This window comes from Equus przewalskii, chromosome 3 (assembly GCF_037783145.1).
Source record: "Equus przewalskii isolate Varuska chromosome 3, EquPr2, whole genome shotgun sequence".
NCBI lineage: Eukaryota > Metazoa > Chordata > Mammalia > Perissodactyla > Equidae > Equus > Equus przewalskii.
This window is the reverse complement of record NC_091833.1, coordinates 19,740,984-19,759,813: the sequence shown is the minus strand read 5'-3', so window position 1 is coordinate 19,759,813 and position 18,830 is coordinate 19,740,984. Positions and strand designations below refer to the sequence as shown.

Sequence of the window (18,830 nt, the reverse complement as noted above, 5' to 3'; positions counted from 1 at the left end):
AAGTGAGGGCAAGCCCTCGTATGACCATGAGCTCAAGATCAGGGAGTCCCTCTATCATCATGGAACTTGAGAAACCCCAGGAAATGCTTCTTGAATGAATGACTGCCCAGAACACTGGCCCCAGGAGCTGGTTTCTGAAGACTGCCCAATCTGCAGCCTCAGGGGTTCCGGCCCCACAGCAACTGCTCAGAGAAACCCAGACCTGCCAGGGGAAGCCTGAGGGTGCCTCAGGGGCCAGTGAGGCAACTGACCAAGGGCTGAAGCCAGTGATCCCTGGGCAAGGACTCAGCTGCCCATCACAAGTGTGGCTGTCTCGCTGAATGACGCACACACTTCTCAAAACCAGCAAGGTCATGGAACTTCCACTCCTGGAGTTCTGTGGGCCTAGAGGGTCTGTGGGGTCCACAAGCCTCTTGTCTGCAGGACAGTGACTTCAGAGAAATCCACGCCAACACCACCCACAGCTGCTGATTGTTTATTGCACGAGAAACTGGCAATACCGAGGCAAGGGGGTGGGCATTACAAAATAATCTGGTGACCAACCCAGAGCTACTGAAGGGCATTCCGTACAGACACCTCAGTTATATACACGTATGTACACACACACACGCACATGAACACACTCTGAACACCCATGAGCCCGAGGCTTCCAAACCCCACACAGCAGCTTGCACCCCAACCCCCCAATACGGCGAGATGCTGCATGGAAGCACAGCCTATGACCAAGGGAAGAAGAAAGGTTGATCTGTGGTGAGCTGAACCACTCCAGTCAGCACACGCAGCACAGCGGATGCAGGCTCTACTTTCATGGGCTGGGCTGGGGTGGGGGGAAGGATGAGGATCTGGGAACATGGGACTGTCCTCAGAAGGCCCTGGGACCAGTCTGAAGGCCTGCCAAGAAGCTGGAGCTAGTCTGCAACTGGTGCTCAGCGCTAGAACTCAAGGAGTTCACGACAACCAGGATTCCAGCATCGCAGAGGAGCATGTTCACCTTGCAGGTCTCAACACATAGCAGAATGTGCACAGCGGAGGCTGGCGAGAGCTCCAGAAATTAAGCGAGACTGTGTGCAGCAGCTCAGGGCCCTTCTGCTGGTTTCTAAGAGCATCATTTCCTATGTGCAGATAAAGCCCCACTTCTAAGCAGAATGAACACGTTCTAGGGTGGGCTTCATCCTAGTGCTCTAGGATGTACTTCATTCTCATGAGGGGCTAAGGGGCCTGCCTGGAGCTCCAGGGGCTACCAGGGAATGACAGGTCAGCCCCACGTGCCCCATCACTTGGGACTCCCTGGTGACTACCTCTAGCAAAGGGAGTTTCTTCACTACCGAAGGTGGCAAGGCTAGGGTGGCACTCGGACACCACCCCCTCCCTCTCTGTCAAGGCTCGGGGACTAGTCTGCTGTAAAGCTAGGCACCGGGTCAGGCCTGCCTGAGCTCACAGAACTGATAAGCAGGTTCCTAAGAGAAGCAGCTGTTTGGGGAATTCTTGGACCAACAGTGCTGGGTCCCTCAGGGTCCCAGCCACACCTGGTGCACCAGCCCCTTAAGAGAAGGTGACAACAGCATACCAACAAGACACAAAGCAAGCCTACACACAAAATGCTTCAAGTTTATGTAAAAGGGAAAAGAAAGTCTGAGGGAGTCTGCTGTTTCCATCCCACTGACACCCGAGCCGCTAGCACGACCCCTTATGTGCTGGAAAGAAGGAATTGGCCAGCACCAAATGGAGAGCGGGGCATTGCTGCTCAGCCTCCATGGTGGAGCCTGTTGGAGAAGGAGGCGATGGCCTTGATCCAGAGCTCTGGGTGTGAGAAGAGCTCCTCTCCCTCAGACCTTCATTTTATACAGATCACTGGAAAAGTTCTATTGAAAACAGAACCTCTTCTACTGGCAAAGACCCTGGGCCTTCTCAGCCCAGAACAGCTATCCTGAGGGGCTGGTCTCTTTCTCACCTAAGTAGCCTGTAAGGCCCAGCCCCTCAGCATGGGGCGCCTCCCCTGCAGACTCACGCATACCTAGGGTTGGTCTTAGGGGAGAAGGATGGTGAGCTTTGCAGAGAGGGTCAGGCCTCCAGATTTTGCAATGGGCGATGGGGCCAAAGGTGACATGGGGGCTTTATTCCAGACTGCCACCAGTAGGTAGGAGGGAGGGGGGTGGGCAGGGCCCCTTGAGATCAGACTCTGGTGCCACCAGCCTGAGAACAGCATGGTCCCACACAGGGCCACCCTCTACAGGGCCTCCCGGGTGCTGCGTGGCCAGCGGCCTCTCGGGCAGGGAGGACTCATGACTACATGTGCGCTGGGGGCGTGAGAGGAGGCAGCCTCAGTTACTCCTGTCCAAAGCCCTCGGTCTCCTCGACGGCATACAGCAGCTTCTCCTTCAGCTGTTCATAGCTCTTGTATGGTGGGAGATCCAAACGGTTGAAACTGTTGAGAGAGGAGAGCAGAACAATCAGCATGGGGGGGCCAGGGCTCCAACAGCCCAGCCCCAGCCTGGCCACTGGGGGGTCAAGATAGTCCACACAACTGTGACTCAACCAAATGCCAGATGGCCAGGGCCCTGCTGTGGTGGTCAGACCTTATCGCTTCAGGTTCCTGGACCATGGAGGGGCTAGGGGAGTGGGCACAGCATCTGGGGAAACGGGGAACTGGGCAGGAGGGCACATGGGACAGCAGCTCTTTGCCTACTGGGATAGAAGTGTTTCGGTATCTAACCCCTGGTATGGCTATCAGGGTGCATAACTGCGCCACAACTCCCAGAAGAGCAGAGGCCCAAGCAAAGGTGGCCCAGGCACATCACAGACCCTCCTCTCCAACCCAACATCCCAGAGCCACGCAAAAGTTGCTGGGGTCAAGGCCCCAAAGTCGCCCTACCCACTGGGCTGCCCTTGGGAGCTTATCTGGTCTCTAGATTCTGGCCACCTCCCACTAAAACCAGCATGCTCACCAGGTGTGGCTTCTGGGGAGCCAGGTTTCCTTGCCAACCTTGTCAATGCAAAATTTCTGTGGTCCATTGCTACCTGTCATCCAAAGAAAAGCACACAGTATATAACAGGACTGTCTTTTCCTAAGGCAGGACCCTCCAGCACCACCCAGATGGTTCAGCCCCTCTTCCACTGACTTGCTTCCAGGAAGACACTAAGTCCGCCCTTCTACTGAGCTGTCCTCGTGCCCACCCAAGAGTACCAGCAGGGCAAAGGAAAGCATACCAATGAGTTCAGCAAATCCTCCAACAGGCAGGCGGCAGGTCCCAGTAACAAACTGCAGCAGCCGAATCCTCTTCTCATTGTCCATCTCCTTCACTACCTGCAACTCCACAAGTCAAGGCAGACTCAGGTGAGCCACTGGGCCCAGCACTTCACCCTAACTGGTAACTCTCCAGGCAGCTCAGGCACCTCTTTGGGACCGAGAACACAAAGTCCAGGTTGGATGGAGGGGTGATAGCCAGCACCTGGGAAACCCCAAAGCCACTCTCTGTAAGAGGCTGGGTTTATAGAATGCTGCCACCAGTCTATGTGACCTCTCTTGGTCTCAGGGACACCTCGAGCCAGGTATTCTCTTTTCATCCAAGTTCTGCTTTTCAAAGCATACTAAGGATAGGAGTGACTGCTTAATGGGTACAGGCTTTCTTTTTGGGGGAGATGAAATGTTCTGGAATTAGACAGTGGTGATGGTTGCCCAACATTGTGAAAAGCCACTGTAAAAGCCATTGAATTGCAGTCCAGTGGTTAAGTGCAACACACACTGCTTCTATGGCCTGGGTTCGTAGGTTCAGAACCTGGGAGCAGACCTACACCACTCGTCAGCCATGCTGTGGCAGCAACCCACATATAAAATAGAGGAAGACTGGTAGAGATGTTAGCTCGAGCTAATCTTCCTCAGGAGAAAAAAAAAAGCCACTGAATTGTATACCTTAAAATGCATACATGGTGAATTTTATGGTATGTGAATTTCACCTCTGCAAAAAAAATTATATATATTTATTCTTTTTAATGTATGCTACCCTTCATAATGGCAACAACAAGACCCACACATATAAAGGAATCGATTCATTATATCCAGCACAACAAGCTCATACAGTTTCTCTAGAGCCAAGGGCATGCTTTATCATCTGGAATGAAACCACATGACCTACAGGAGCTTTCTTTCCTGCATGTACACCGCCCCACCCCCACCATGGCCCAAGGCCGACACCAACACCTCCTGTCAAGTGCACTGGCCACAGTCCAGCTGCAACAGCTCCGTTGGGTTTCTCATATCCTTTTGCAAGGTAGGGGAGGCAGGGAGAGTGTCAAAGATGAGAGAGGTGATAACACATCAAGTGACCGTGAGCTTGAGGCCTCCTCAGGTCTCATTTCCTTGCCAGACTGGGTGGGGACCCGTCCCAGGACCCACCTGCCAGAACCACTGGATCTGCTTGCTGTTCTTGGTGTAGTGCCTGTAGATAGTGTTCTTCTGCCAGTCGCTCATGTCTATCTCCTGCATGCCGCACAGCATCAGCTGCAGAGGGAAAGGGAGTGTGTCAATGACCCAGCACCAGCGCCCTCCCCCCCAGCGCACAGAACCTCATCTGCTCACTGGCAGATGAAATCATCCCAAACATTTTCAACTATTTCTGCTGGCAGTTTTAATAATATGGATAACATAGGCATTGAACGCAGACCCCCTCAAAACAAGGGCCCAGGGAGGGGTGGGTGTGAGGACCCAAATCAAAACAATTTGCCCTGCAGCCTTGGTCCTGGTGGAGTATGCGGTTTTACTGGTGAGTTTCTGTGGGTCCACAGAGAGGCTATCAAACAGTAGGATCGCCCCAGAGGCAGGGGCTCAAGGTGCCAACAACCTTAGCACTCACCTCCAGCTCTTTCTCATCAAAGTAGCGCAACCACTCCAGGGGGGCCACCTCATTGAAGCCGTCTAGGAAAGCTTTGGTCTGCTCTTCCACACCCCGAGTGAAACGCCAGTCGGTCAGCAGCCTAAAACCAAAGACCAGCCGTCAGTGCAGCCCAAGACCCACGGCTCAGGAGCAGCTCAGGGCCTGCCCATAAGGCCACTGTCACACAGCAGCGGGGAATCAGCTGAGGGGACTTCTGGCATACTGGGACCCAGGCTGCTGCTGGACCCAGAGCACAGCCTGTTAAACCTCACAGTGACCCAGAGATGCCCGCATCTTTGAAATCCCCACCTCCTCCTCCTCCTCCCACCATCGCTGACTGAACCTCAGACGTGGGGAGGCTAAAAGACTTGACCAAGAGACCTGAAGAATGAGCATGGGCGAATTCATGCTTAAACACACAAGATAGTGGATTGAAGCACGGAGGACAAAGAAACCCTCTCAGTTAGGAGAAAGAAGAGGGAGAAGTCTAAGTTTCATGCCTTTCCAAAGCAGCTCAGCCCTGCAGTCTCAAAGCCTGCCATGTGGGACAAAAGAGAGCAGACAGAGGCTGTGACAGAGGCCTCGGGCTCTGGCTCCCTCAGCTCTGGTCAGCATGTGACTGGCCATCGGCACCCACTCAAGGCCCATGCAAAACGGGGGGTTCTTGTCATCCCTGGTGACGTAGGGGCCACACATGGGGCCCAGCTGAAGAGGGCGCCCCAGAGACAAGAGCAGGAAACCCTTTCTCTGTGCCAGCTGTGTCTCTGCTCCCCTGTCTCCTAGCACCCTCCCTCCCCAGCACTTGAGACTCACATGATATACTCTTCCTTGTTCTCCTCTGTCACTCGGATGCTCTCTCCACCTTCCTTCAGCTCATGGGTTGTCACCTTGCCCAGGATCTCCATGTCCTGGATGAAGTACAGCTCTAGGCCACACTCTTCCAGGTTGTTCTCTCTAAGGGCACGAGAAACAAGAGAGAAGAGGTCTATCTTAGAAGGGTCTTCCCTCGATCCTGCTCTGCCACTCACTTTTAGTGCCCATGGGACATGAGGACTCACAGGTGGCCCAAGAACAGTGGCACAGGCCCTCTCCCTGATGCAAGGAGAGTATTCTGGAGCTGCCCTACAGGGGACCCAGGAGCTGCACATCTCCACATGCACTCATACAGCCTAGGAAGAGCTCAGGGGCCACTCTGGCAGAGAAAATAAAGGCCATGGGTACCTACTCCCCAACCAGAGACCTGTCCTCCCAGCACAGAGCGAGGGAGGGGCCTTACTTGATCCAAACAATAGAGTTGTAGAATTCGGGGTCAATGGATTCCAGGTCTTTCAGGGTTGGTCTCTTGCTGAGCATTCGCTTGTAGAAAGGAAGGGTGAAGCCTGTGTCAATGAACTTCCCATGGTACAGAGCCTGAGGAAGGAAGAGACACAGCAAAGAGGCTTGGTCCTCCCAGGACACCACTCGAGACAGACTCTCGGAGGCTCTGTATCAAAGCCTGGCTACTGCCTCCTGCCCTCTGTCCCGGACAGCACCTGAGCATCCAGCTACCCCGGGGGCCCGAAGGGAGAGTCAGAAAGGGCAACACTCTTTGTCCTGACTGGGACCTTGGGACAGACTCACATCGCACCTGCAGACCAGAGGGGCCAAGCAGAGCCGGCCTGTTCAGGAACCCACCTCCGGGACCACTGGCTGCCCAGCACACCTGCCTGCCGGCCCCCTGCTCCAGCAGAGATCTGCCCGTGGCTCACAGAGAAAGCTTGCTCAGCACAGCTCCAGGTGGCAGCCCTGACTCATTGACGCTCAGAGCGGGCGGCAGAAGCAGCCAAAAATAATGCAGACGCGGTCAACAGCGAGAGCTGGCGGGCCAGTGGTGAGTAATAGTCTAGGGTTTTACTGGTCTGTCCTGTTGGCTGCTGGGCCAGGCGGGGCTCTAGACCTAGGAAGAATGTACCCACTTCCTGAGCCCAGCACCTTGGCCAAGAACTTCCAGACAAGGGGAAGAGACATATTTAGTCATGGACTCTTGGGTCCTCTTGAGAGGGGAGCAGGCAGAGCACTCGGGAGTCAGGAAGAGGCAAAGGAAAGTTAGCAGAGAAACACCACGAACTCCAAATACAGCAGCGGGACTGTGGCTCTCACGGGCTCCCCCTTCTCAATCCTCGTTCTCCACACTCATGGGACACTCAACAGGATGCACGTGACATGACCCCTTTCCATATCCATACTGTGTTCCTATTTCTAGATAAACAGATACTGAGACTCCGCCTTCCCTGCTGTTCACCCACCTCCTGACATTGCTCCTACCTCTTGCACCAACTGGTCTACCAGGGTCCTGTTATAAATCCCCTTCCAGAAGGCCTGAGTGTCTCAGCAGAACACTCCCCAACACTCCCACCTGGCTTGTGACAGTCAGTGGCATCCCCTACCCTAGATGGGCAGCAGGTGGGCAGTGCCTGTCTTCCCAACACCCTCAACAGGACGTGTGCTAGATGTGAAGTGAAGCCCGAGACCCAGGGACCCAGGCTTTTGCTTGACAAGTCCTACATGAATCAGCACGTGAAAACCCTCTCAATGGCCCTGGGGTGGCCACTGAGAGAGCTCTGAACTAGCTCCAGAACCATCTCTGGCTTTATGCATTTTTAGTTAGGAGTTCTATGAGGATGAGGGTGGGGCTCAGAGATGAGCGCCCATCCTCAGGGCTGCTGTGGGTGTGTAGGGTCTGGTGTCCTTGGCTGCCACCCTCCCTGGAAGTCTCATGGCAACAAATCTTACCATGGCAATGAACCTGCCAATAAAGCGGAAGTAGGTGAGGTGGTCGGGGTTGATGGAGGAGGCGGGGTTGATCTGCAGGCAGTAGTTGTTCTTCCCGGCATATTCGAATAAACAGTACATGGGGTTGAGCACCTCGTGGGACAGGAGAAAAAACCACTCTCTGAGGGAAGAGAGAGAAAAACAAGCCGATGGATCCCTCCCTGCACACCACTCACACTGGAGGTGCAACCCTCCTCTGCTGTCCTGTTTCAGCTCCTCTGGAGACACGCATCCCACTGGGATCAGCACCTGGGCTAACTTGTATTAATAGCTGGTTAGTGAGTGGGGCAGGGTCAAATAAACCTAGGGTGACCCAGGACAACAGCTGCACTTAGGATGATGCTCAGGAAAGCCTGCGGGTGCAGGTGTTGGCTCCCAGGGGTTACATTCCAAGACTTTACATCTGATGTCCAGAGTGTCTAAGGGTTAAGGAGCTCCTTGTACCCTGGGGCACCAGGCACACTTGTGTAGGCTGTGCACTGGATAAGAGCACTATTTTAAAATATAGATTTGCACATTGATTACAACAATTTCCCTACAAAGAGTAGTCAAGCTATTTTTTCCTGATAAAACTAGAACATCATGATCATTTTCCAACATGGAAGTGTCTTGAGAAATGGCAGCTTTTTTTAAATCTTGCAAAGCTTCTGTATGGACAGCGGCCACCCTGCTTCCACCCTGAGGAGGCAGCATAATATGAACACATGGTAATACGTTCCTGACCCCTGATGCATGAAAACTCCCTGCTCCGTGCTGCCTCTAGATCATAAACCTCACTCCCACCAGCTATCCCGCAGGTATCACATTTCCCTTACACTTTGCCCTCCCCTCACCCCATCACCATACCCTTTCCCATACTTCCACGCATTCATCTGAATCAACACCCATGCCTTAGCGTGTCTTTGCACCCTAAGTACAAGCCTCAAGCCAGAATTCAGGGTCCTTTCGGGCTTGAGCTAAACCAGCAAGGGGACATCCCAAGGGGGCCAGTCCCTGGCTGCTGGGCTGTTTGTGGCCAGGCAGACGAGGAGTCCTTCGATGCAGAGGGTGCCCCGGTATCCTGTCCGTGGTTCTACCCTGTGGTAGAACAGCATGACGTAACCTACCATAGGGTAAAACCACTGGCAGGACACAGAGAGACAGACACACACAGGGCGGGAGCCACACCACCAAGCAGAGCCTGGAGAGGAGGTCACCACAGGAAAAAGAGCCATCGATCCATGGGGGCCAACACAGGGGACAGCACCACCAGCAAACAGAGAACCAGAAGCAAGTTAACCCAACACCAAGCGAAAAGACATCCCCACACCATGAGAGGTTAGCGAGCTGAGTGGTCACCAGAGGCCAAGACGCTCCTTCTCTCTGCTGGGGACATTTGGCCCCACTGTCCACAGCAACGCTTTGCCAGAGTCTGTTAACCTTTGTAGATGGGCTGTGGTGAGGGCAAGACAATGCTCTGGGCTCCTCTTAGGGTTACATCAGCTGTTTTAATTTTATTGACCCTGCACACATGACATGCAACTGAGTATTGACCAAGGCCCTTTGGATTACACACGTCAGGTACACACAGACACTCAACTTAACTGCCCTGGCTGCTTCAAGAGGAAGAGAGGCCCAGAGTCGATTTTAATGGACAATCATATGCCACTGATATTTAGCCACTGCCCACTGGTTCAAGTACAAAAATGATGACATATTGGTTATAAAAGAGTCATTGTCCTAAGTCCCTCCCCCAGCAGCCCCCTGTACTCCTATGACCCAATAACAAAAGGGTTAATGCCTAGCCCAGCAGGGGACCCCAGGACCCTGCTCCAGTACCCATTCAGACTGGCCATACCCAGGCCCATCCTGAGGATGCATGAGAGCTTTGGGACTCAATCTCAGCAGGGGGCAGGCAGCTCTCCAGCCATGGGCCCTGCAGCCTGGGAAGTATGTGTGGCACAGCCTTCCAGGGCCCGAGCTCACCTGGCAATGCCTCCATAGTCCAGCCCCTCCTCGCCGCGCATGATGATGTAGAGCCGGCGGCGCAGATCATAGGGTTTCATGTTCATGATCTGGGGAGACAGAGCATCGTGGCCACCCTGCCACTCCTGCTTCCATGGAGGCTGGGAGTGGGGGCAGGGGACTCTAAGGCCTTCTCTTCAGCAGAAGCTTGTCACCAAGGCCCACGCCTTGGGAACTCTATCTTGTGGGTTTAACAGGCCACGTGATAGAAGAGGGGGTGGTGGGAGTGGCCTCTGGCTGCCCCTGGTTTTAGACACCATGATTATTCTCTAACCTGTTGGAAAGAATCCTCAAAAAGGGTCTGCCTGGAAACGCTGATCTTCACATGGCTGGGGAGGGCATTTGACTGAAAAGGAAAAAAGAAACCTCAAATCAGAGCCTTGGTGGTACCTGTTCAGTTTGGTCTCCTGCCTGTATGAACAGGCTTCCTCATCCCCCGGGGCTGGTAGGGGAGAGCCTGGTCCCCTGGAAACGGAAGCTGGCTTCCTGGAGTCAATATGTGACAACTGCTTGGGGTTAGACAGGTGACCCATCCCCCCCTAGGATACAGGCATTCCAATGCCTGCTGCTGGCCTGGGAAACCGTGCTGAAATAACTCAATAACCCAACCTCCGAGGGCCAGAACTCACATGGCAGAGGAAACGGAACTGGTGAAACTTCCACCTGAAACTTCGGTCATAGGCACCAGGGGAACCTTGCTTTGCCCTGGGAGGAACAAAGATGTTCTGGAATCCATGTCACTTCTCAAACATTAGCAACTCACCTTGTTAGCCCTAAGGAAAGCTGACGCTATGTTAACGAAAAGACAGTAAAGTAAGGCATAAAAGAAAGGAAGTGACTGCCATTAACATCATCTGCAGATTTAAGGAGTAAAAAGAAAAACTAGAAATAAAGCCAGACCTCTTGCTTTTGGAGAGAGGCCGCTAGTGTTACTCTGAATAGGGAGGCCCTTCCCTCCCCATCCCCACTAACGTGACATGGAAACTGGCCACTAGAGGGCAGTAAGAGCAGCAGGACAAGGATAAATGGCCCTAACAGATGCTGTCACCTGTGCAAAGTCCTTACCCAGACTCAAACCCCGGGCGAGGATCCTTAAATGTGGTGGTGCGGGTATTGTGGTCCACGAAGTAGCGCACCCCCTCGCTGGTATACTTCATCTCCCACCCTGGGGGCAGAGCTGGTTCTTGGATCATCCTGGAGACACGGGAAGAGAGCAGTTAAGGACTGGCAGTGAAGACTGGCTTCACCTTCTGGCCTCAGTGCTAGGAAGCTGAGGTCCCCAAAGTGCTGCTTTCTTTGCAGAGCCCTTGAGGGTGGGCCTTGGGGAAATGCACCTGGCACCACTCAAGTCATGAGGACAGTTCTGCAGCAGAGAGAGGTCATTTAGCATCTCAAGGCCAAAGAACCAGCCCTGGTTGGATGGCTGTGGCCTGAGTGACCACCAGCAACCCTGAGGCACCAAGTGTCCCAGTCTCAGACTAGCTTCTGGACTGGGGGAGGTATAGGGTGTTGAGGGGGTTCCCTCAGCCCTTTTGAAATTGCATTATCAGAAGCCTACACAATTTGCACAGAGACCGGCAATACCCGCCAGCCAGGCCACTCTCCATTCACCAAGAGGGTCAATTTTTTTTTTTTTTAAAGATTTTATTTTCTCCTTTTTCTCCCCAAAGCCCCCTGGTACATAGTTGTATATTCGTCGTTGTGGGTCCTTCCAGTTATGGCATGTGGGACGCTGCCTCAGCGTGGTTTGATGAGCAGTGCCATGTCCGCGCCCAGGATTCAAACCAACGAAACACTGGGCCGCGTGCTGCAGAGCGCGCGAACTTAACCAATCGGCCACGGGGCCAGCCCCAAGAGGGTCAATTTAAGAAGCCACTTTCAAGCTCCATTAGGCCAACACTATATGGTGAAGGTCTCAGGGAAACTTGTGTATGGCTAAAGGTCCCAGAACATTGGCCATGGAGGACTAATGCAGTCCAAGGCCACTCAGCCAACACTGGAGCTGCACAAGGGCCCAACGTGGCCTTCCTCTCGGCCCAAGTTCTCACCCCTGGGTCCGAGGGTCCTCCCACTGGGTAGTGCGTGTGTTATGGTTCACGTAATACACCCGTCCGTTGTCCTGTCTCTTCTCTGCCAGGGGAGAAGAAAGAAAAGAGGACAATCAAATTACGACATCTTGAGCCCACGTCCTCTCCCCTCTGGCTCCCACCTCCTGGGTGCTGAGTCTGAACTTCTGCCCCTGTTCCCAACCCGTTAGAGAAGTTTAACAGGCAAAAGCCTGCCTCACTCGCATCTGTCACTGGCAAAAAGGACAGAGAGTCTTTCCCTACTCGGGAGTTGGGGAGAGATATACACATTTTCAACTCAAGATCAAGTACTGTCTTTGGTTGGCTGGTTTGCTAGAGGGAAGGGGGGCGGTGTGGCAATACGGAGGGGGGGCAGCCCAGCTGAAACCAGAGGCCTAATTGCATCCAGCTGTGTGCAAAGTGGAGGCACGGCCAGCCTCCCCTCAACCCTGGTCCCCACCCCAGTCTGTCATGGCCAGTCTCTGGTTCTGCAACTGCTTCATCCACAGGATGCAGCCGACCCAGGCGCCTCTGTCCCTCAGGCAGAGTCACTGTGGGGTGGCTGCACTTTCCCTCTTATCTCCCTGATCAGCACTCTGCTCCACAGGGCCTACCTACCCTCCATCACCTCTCTTTCCTCCTGCTTAAAGGCAAAGTTTTATTCCAAAACCCTCACATCCAGCAAAACCTGTACGTTGCATATGTGCAAATAAACATCTGTGGCTGTGGGCACTCACAATGCCCATCTTGCTCTTACACCTAAGTGTGTGCTTTGAGACAGGGTGGAGTTTGGGGAGCTCGGATGTGCTTTCTCTATCCTCTAGACAATCTTTACCCTCTTGCCCTTTCCTGGTGCACTGACGATGCTCCAGGATGCTCAAGAGAGGAAGTCTGGGCTCCAGGGGCAGACTCAACTCTAGCTGGTGATTCCAGACTTTGAGAGGCGTTGACAAGGGGCACCTCATCAGCTTCAGGTGGATGGCATGTGAGACTAGGGGCAAGGCTATAAACTCGAGAGAGATCATCCTTCCCAGGAAGTTCCTGAGCCTTCAAATCTGTTTCTGTTCTGAAAACAAATGATGTAAATGGCCCTCCCTCTTCTACATCGACAAGGCGAAATTAAAGAAATAAAAACAATCAGTTCCAGAAGCTACAGGGAAACCAAAAGCTGAAAAAGGTGCAGAACTGAGAAGCCTACCCCAACCTCACGTCTCCAGGTTCCCAGGATCAACCCAGGGTCTTGGTCTCTGCCTTACCTTATCCATTAATTAACGGAAATTTTAAAAACACAGACAAACGGAAAGAAAGAAAAGAAGGTGCCCAGGATTGCTACAGGGCTACCACCACCTCAGAACAGCTTGTGGGGCCATCCCACAGAAGGCAGGCTTCTCGAGAGGGTTCTGAGGGGAGGGAGGGGCTGCTCCAGGCCAGAAGCTTCTGCTTTAAACTGGATCCTCCATGTCTGCTCTGCCAAGGGCCAAAGCCAGCACTAACCACTGGGCCGGGGGATCTCCCTAGCAGGTCTGGGGCCTGGGCCCCTGTCTCTGGCACTGCTTGCTGCTTGGGGAGCCTCCCAGGGCCATTGGAACTGCCTTGCTGCACAAGATTTCATACTTTGGGGGCTGGAGAAGTCCTTAAGTGAGTGTCTAATTCGACCTCATTTAGGAAGAAATGGACCCGGGATCATTTAGTCATGTGCCCAGGTTCAGGGCAGCTGAGGAGACATGGATCTAAACCTGAGGTGTCCTGACTCGTGGGCCGGTGCACAGGGAGAAGCACGAGGTCTCTCCTAAAGGAGCAGAAAGGGGCCCAGGATTGAGCACAAGAAAACAGCAGCCTTGAGGGCAGGCTCGCACTAAATGCAATTCTCTTTTGGTTTTGCTGCTCTTTCTGTTCACTCTTAACTCTCCCTGGGGAGGTGGCGCTGCCACAGCCCTAGGGAAGCCAACACAAAGCCCCAAGGATTTGTGATTAAGAAGGTTCCCTGGCCCTTACCCAGATGTTCTTTTCTCTTAGTTTCACACCACTGCAGTCTCCTGTGTTTTACAGATCATTTGTTAACAGCACTGATTCCGACCATGGCTCCTAGCCCCACCTCAAATACTTCACACTTAGCTTCTAGGAGCTGTTTTCAAGTCCCCATTGCTGCTCTTACTTGGTGACTGTCATTTAGCAGAACTGGTACAGAAACAAATCACCTGACTCCATAGAGCCAGGAGAAACTCTGGGTCCCCGACCCTAGGTTACAGTGTCTACAGGCTGCCAAACAGCAACACGGATTCTTGTTTAATCCAGTGAGTTTTCCCCCATCCACGCAAGGATCCTGAGGGTTTGACCCTCTCACCTTTCACTTGCTGCCAATCTCTGCGATACCAATGACCTTTCATCAGCTCAGGGAGCCAGGTGGATCATCTGCGTGCACAAGGGATTCCCCAGGAGAAAATCAAGAACCGTGTGGAAGCTTCACTAATGGATATATCCCACCAGCAGGATGAGGAGGTCCTTCCAGTGCTCTGAAATGCGGTGGTAATTCACTAAGTGATACCCTGCAGGTCCAAGGGGTTGATGCAACCTCCTAAATTACTACCAGGGAGTAGTTGTGTCTGCACCGAGGATCCAGCTCAAAGGCTGCACTTTTCCAGGCAGATGCTCATCCTGTCGTCAGCTTCTCCACCTTTGTTGGAGAGCACATCCCTTCCCAATTTAACACCATCTCTGAACACCACCAAACCAGCATTTACTGTCTTCTGCTGGCCTAACCAATAAATTGAACTCGACAAAGGCTGATTCCTCCAAAAGAACTGCTCTCTTCAGCTCCCAGGGTCTCTTGCTGTATTGAACAAAACCCTGACCTAGCTCAGAGAGCTACAGAATGTGCTGTCTCACTATCTCTAATGACCTCTTTTTGCATGGCCACTCCTTCTCAGAACAGCCATAAAGCCCAGAATCTCTCTCAAGTCACAGATGTCCATCCCTCTAACTCATTATTGGCAAATCACACCAAGGACTCGAGATAGGTAAGAGGTAGCTACCAATGACAAGGGGAATCCAACATGGCGTTAACAACTAGCAAGGATGCACTTTCATAGAGTAGCCACCCAGCACTCAACTCGCTTCCCTCTGGCCTCTTTCACAGCTGTGTTGCAAACAAAAAGGTGGCTTCCATTAGTCAAAATTAGGCTGAAGTCCTCCAACATCTCAGCTGCAAAGAGAAGTTTGATAAGGTGGCTCCTTCAAATCATACAGTCACAGACCTGAAACAAATGCATCTGGGAATCAGCCAGCATCAAAATGTCTTTGTCAGTGATAGGATGGATTCTCGAGGAGACATCTTCAAAGTCAAGACCAAAACCCAACAGTCCCAGGGCTGCTTGGGGACTTCTTTCATCGGATCACCCTCCTTCAGCTATGGTGGGTGAATGCTACAGGGTGCAGGGGAACTCAGTTACTTTCCAAACCTTCCAGCTCTATCACCTATAATTGCTCCAGCCAGACACCTCTGGAGGGTGTGCTGGAGAGAAGCAAAATGGAAAATCGAGGGATAGGAGTGAGGAAGACGCACAGGGAAAGAGGACAGAGTGTGGTGGAGAATCAGTTGAGGGTGCAGAAGTAGAACTCAGTACTTACCCCAGCCAGGAGGGAGGGGGCCCAGTGGGTCATGGTCAGTCGAAGCGCTCGAAGACTAAACACAAGAAACACAGCAGAACACAGATGTTAAAAAAAGCCACCAGTGAAAAATAAATCAATCGATGAAAATGCTGACGACTCATTTCCACATTGGAGCACTTTGTAGAGGATACAGTGGGGCCTTAGGTGGCATCTGCTCCTCCCAAAGTCTTTTTCAAAAAAGAAAAACTGAAAAAGAACCCAGCACACTTAAGGCCCAGAGAGGTTCTGGAGAGGGCGGAGTGAGGGGGAGGACGAGGAGCAAAACTGAAGGTGGGCCAGGGTGGCGGAGGTGGCGGGCCGGCCCCAGGCATGGCAGGAGGGCCCGGAGTGGGACTGCCCGGCAAGCTGGGCCGAGTGCCTCTGCTCAGCTCCTGCGCGAGGCGTCCAAGTCGACTGAAATCACCACCACCTCCAACTTTCTCCAAGAACCACACACAGGAGGGGAAAAAATATCGCAGGCCTTTCCAATGAAATCATTCCCACAAGCCCTGCCCACGCCCAGAGCTTCCTGGCTGGGGGCTGGGCCCTCCTCCCTCCACCTCCCTCCTGGGTGCGCTGGGAGAGGGAGCAGCAGCGGTGTGCACCAGCAGCCCAGACTGAGGGCACATTCATGCCCCAGGCCCCTCACCTCCCCCAGGAATGTTTTGCTTCCCTTCACAAAGCACCTTTATTCTCCTCCGGCCTGAACCTGAAGTTGCTCAGTGTTCTGTGTGTGCCTGTCTGGGGAGGTAGGGCTGGGGGCGAGGTGGCGAGAGAGAAGGGGGAGACAGGAGAGAGAAGGGGGAGCGGACTCCAGGACTTCAGGGTCACTGTTTACACTAGTACCCCCCACCCCCAGCCTGATTCTGCTGCAAGGTCCCCGGGGCAGGGCTGCAGTAGACCAAGAGTTCTCATATCCTGCGGGGAAGCGGGTGCTGTCAAAAACTCTTCATAGTTAAATAAAACAAGTATTGTTCCATGCTTGCTTGCTTTCCTTTTTTTTTTTGCAGAAGCATTTTTATTTCACTTACTAAAATTTAATCATTACATGAGGGGATCAAGTTCTCAACGCAGACTTCGGGCTGCCTGGCCGGCCCTGTCTGGGGGCAACGGAGCCACACACGGGCAGGGCGATGAATGGAGCTCAGTCTCGGCTTGAGAAAACATTGGTGGAACTCAACTGCCAGCGAACCCCCTTTCACAGCCCTCCCTCCACTCCCAGCTGAAAGGACAGAGAAACCTTCTTTCCAAGGTGGCAGCACAAGCAACTCTTCCAAAGCAAGGGCCAACAAAGACGTTTAAGTCTTGAAACCATAGGTTCCTTGACAGGACAGAGCCCCCTTTCAGCAAAGGGCCTCCTACCAGGCCGAATGAAACTGCAGGAAGGTGCGGGAAGCCAGGCTGTCCTCGATGTAGGGCACGTTGCCGTCAACCTCGAGGACATGCCTAAAGTTTCCACCACAATTCAGATTTGTCTGATGAGTACTTTCGAAAAACTCTCCCAAATTCTCAGGGGTCATTTTAGTGGGGGGGTGAGGGGAGCAGCATCTCATAAAATCCGAATTCCCCCAACTTTGTTTTGTAGTTAAAACACAAGAACAGGAGCAATAACCGCTTTCAGTAACAGAAGAAAGGAACCACCACATGAGACATGCATGCGTTTCAGATAATGAGGCCAAATGGAAAGCAGCGGGTAAGTACTGGGCTGTAGCAATGTCCCTGCAAAAGGGACGAACTACAGAAAAGGGCATTTTAAGAAATTTTTTAAAGCAGCACTTGGTGCAAAATTGTTTTGCTGCTTCAGGTCTTTTTTCAAAATGAGTGGATAATCCATAAAGCATTCAGGGGCTCCGGTGGGAAACAGCTCCCAACTGGTACCAACTGGGCCCAATGGGCTCACAGTCATCCTTTCCCTATGTCTAAAAACCAACAGACCAAAAGCTCTTTACTCACAGCCTCTGTGACCTGCACTGAACTGGAAATAAAAAAGATTTATCAGTCTGCTTCTTAATCATTGCTTTTTTTTAATGTCACAAACGTCATACAATGTTGGCTTTCTTTCATTAAAGTGGCTTTTTAAAAAGTTCTTTGATGTCCTCCTATTCTCATCCTATGAGCTCCACTCACCCAAAAACCTTTAAGGAGAGAGAAGAGGAAGCAGAGAGGAAAGGGAGAGAAACCAGAGACTGATAAACATGAACGACACAAGAAACGGAATCAATGGAAGCTGACACTCATCATGATTTTACCTCTTACAGTTAAAGCAAAGCACTTGACTACTTCGGATATTTCTTCCCTAATGTACACAGCACAACTTGAAAAATAAGAAAAGGAAATGAACAGAAGTCAAGGAGAAACAAAAAACAAGGGCTATGTATCATGGCGAGAAAACCAAAACTCAAAAACCCCACATGGCCAATGAGCCAACCAATCGCCCCTTCTCTTCTATTGCACTTCTCGCAAAATGAGAGATCCCAAAGTGTTACCTGGAGCACAGCCAGAAAAGCACAGAGAAAGGGGCATGTGGGGTGACGGTCAGAAGAGAGATCCTGGGATGTGCAGGTGACTCTAAGAGACAGGACAGTTTCCTTTATCACTAAGAACAGAAAGGAACACTGTGGAGTAATTTTCCCGGTAACTGTCCTGAGTTGGGAGATCTGAGGTGCAGGCCAGGAGCCAGAGAGCTCACGTGAGTTCATGTCCCTCAGGGACTAAGCACTAAGTTCAAGCAATATTTTAAGATACAAACTCAGAAATAAAGAATGTCTAGCAAATACAGCCGGGGGTGAGAAAGGCTCTGGGAAGGGCATAAAGGTTACAGTGTAGAAGGCAGGCTCCTTTTTTGTTAGACACGTACCCAGTGGGCGTGGAACAAAACCCAGGTGCCTGAGAATTCAACCCAAGGGGCTCTCTGCAGAGTAAGAAACAAGTTGTCTGTTTCCAGATGATGCAATTTGGTGTCCATGTGTTGGGAGCCACAGATTGATTTGTTTAGTCCAGCAGACACTGGCTACCTCCTGGTTATTAGGGGAGGAACAAGGCAGGAGGAAAGGAAGCGGTGCCACAGAAATAGGAGTAGGCCGTGAGCCGGGTCCTGTCTCAATACACGACTTGCACGACTGGGCCAGCCATCCCTGGTGGACCACAGCGGGAACATGAAACCAGGGCAAAGTGAGACTACAAGGGTGAGACACAAGCATGTGCCCAATGATCAGAAGCAACAGCGGCACACCAGAAGTCAGGAAAAGGAAGCATGTTAGAAATAAGGAACACTAACAGAGAGATCGAAGAAGGTGTGTGCTAAGGCAGACGCAGGAAGGAACTGGGGAGAGTGTGGTCTGGGATTCCCTGATTCCCACCTTGAACTGTACTTCGTGTTCTCTGCAGGGCAGTGAAGAAGAAGGTCTCGGTTTCAGCCCCGCAGGAGGAA

At 52.4% G+C, this 18,830-nt stretch overlaps 1 protein-coding gene across 7 annotated transcripts in view; it reads right to left on the bottom strand.

The window, feature by feature from the left end:
• Nucleotides 1–461: 461 nt before the first annotated feature.
• WWP2 (WW domain containing E3 ubiquitin protein ligase 2) overlaps nt 462–18,830 on the bottom strand; it is a 138,163-nt gene continuing 119,794 nt past the window's right edge. For 6 of the 7 annotated variants that reach the window (XM_070613804.1, XM_070613807.1, XM_070613806.1 and 3 more), the window contains 14 exons: nt 15,380–15,434; nt 11,735–11,816; nt 10,752–10,880; nt 10,316–10,391; nt 9,961–10,032; nt 9,648–9,736; nt 7,644–7,803; nt 6,148–6,281; nt 5,685–5,825; nt 4,851–4,971; nt 4,394–4,498; nt 3,208–3,304; nt 2,946–3,018; nt 462–2,425 (listed from right to left, as the gene is read on the bottom strand). In XM_070613804.1, the coding sequence (XP_070469905.1) occupies nt 2,326–2,425; nt 2,946–3,018; nt 3,208–3,304; nt 4,394–4,498; nt 4,851–4,971; nt 5,685–5,825; nt 6,148–6,281; nt 7,644–7,803; nt 9,648–9,736; nt 9,961–10,032; nt 10,316–10,391; nt 10,752–10,880; nt 11,735–11,816; nt 15,380–15,434 (1,434 nt within the window). In that variant the 3' untranslated portion in view covers nt 462–2,325. Of the gene's footprint in view, nt 2,426–2,945; nt 3,019–3,207; nt 3,305–4,393; nt 4,499–4,850; nt 4,972–5,684; nt 5,826–6,147; nt 6,282–7,643; nt 7,804–9,647; nt 9,737–9,960; nt 10,033–10,315; nt 10,392–10,751; nt 10,881–11,734; nt 11,817–15,379; nt 15,876–18,830 lie in introns of those variants that run through there. The other variant, XM_008518409.2, reaches the window with a different exon arrangement.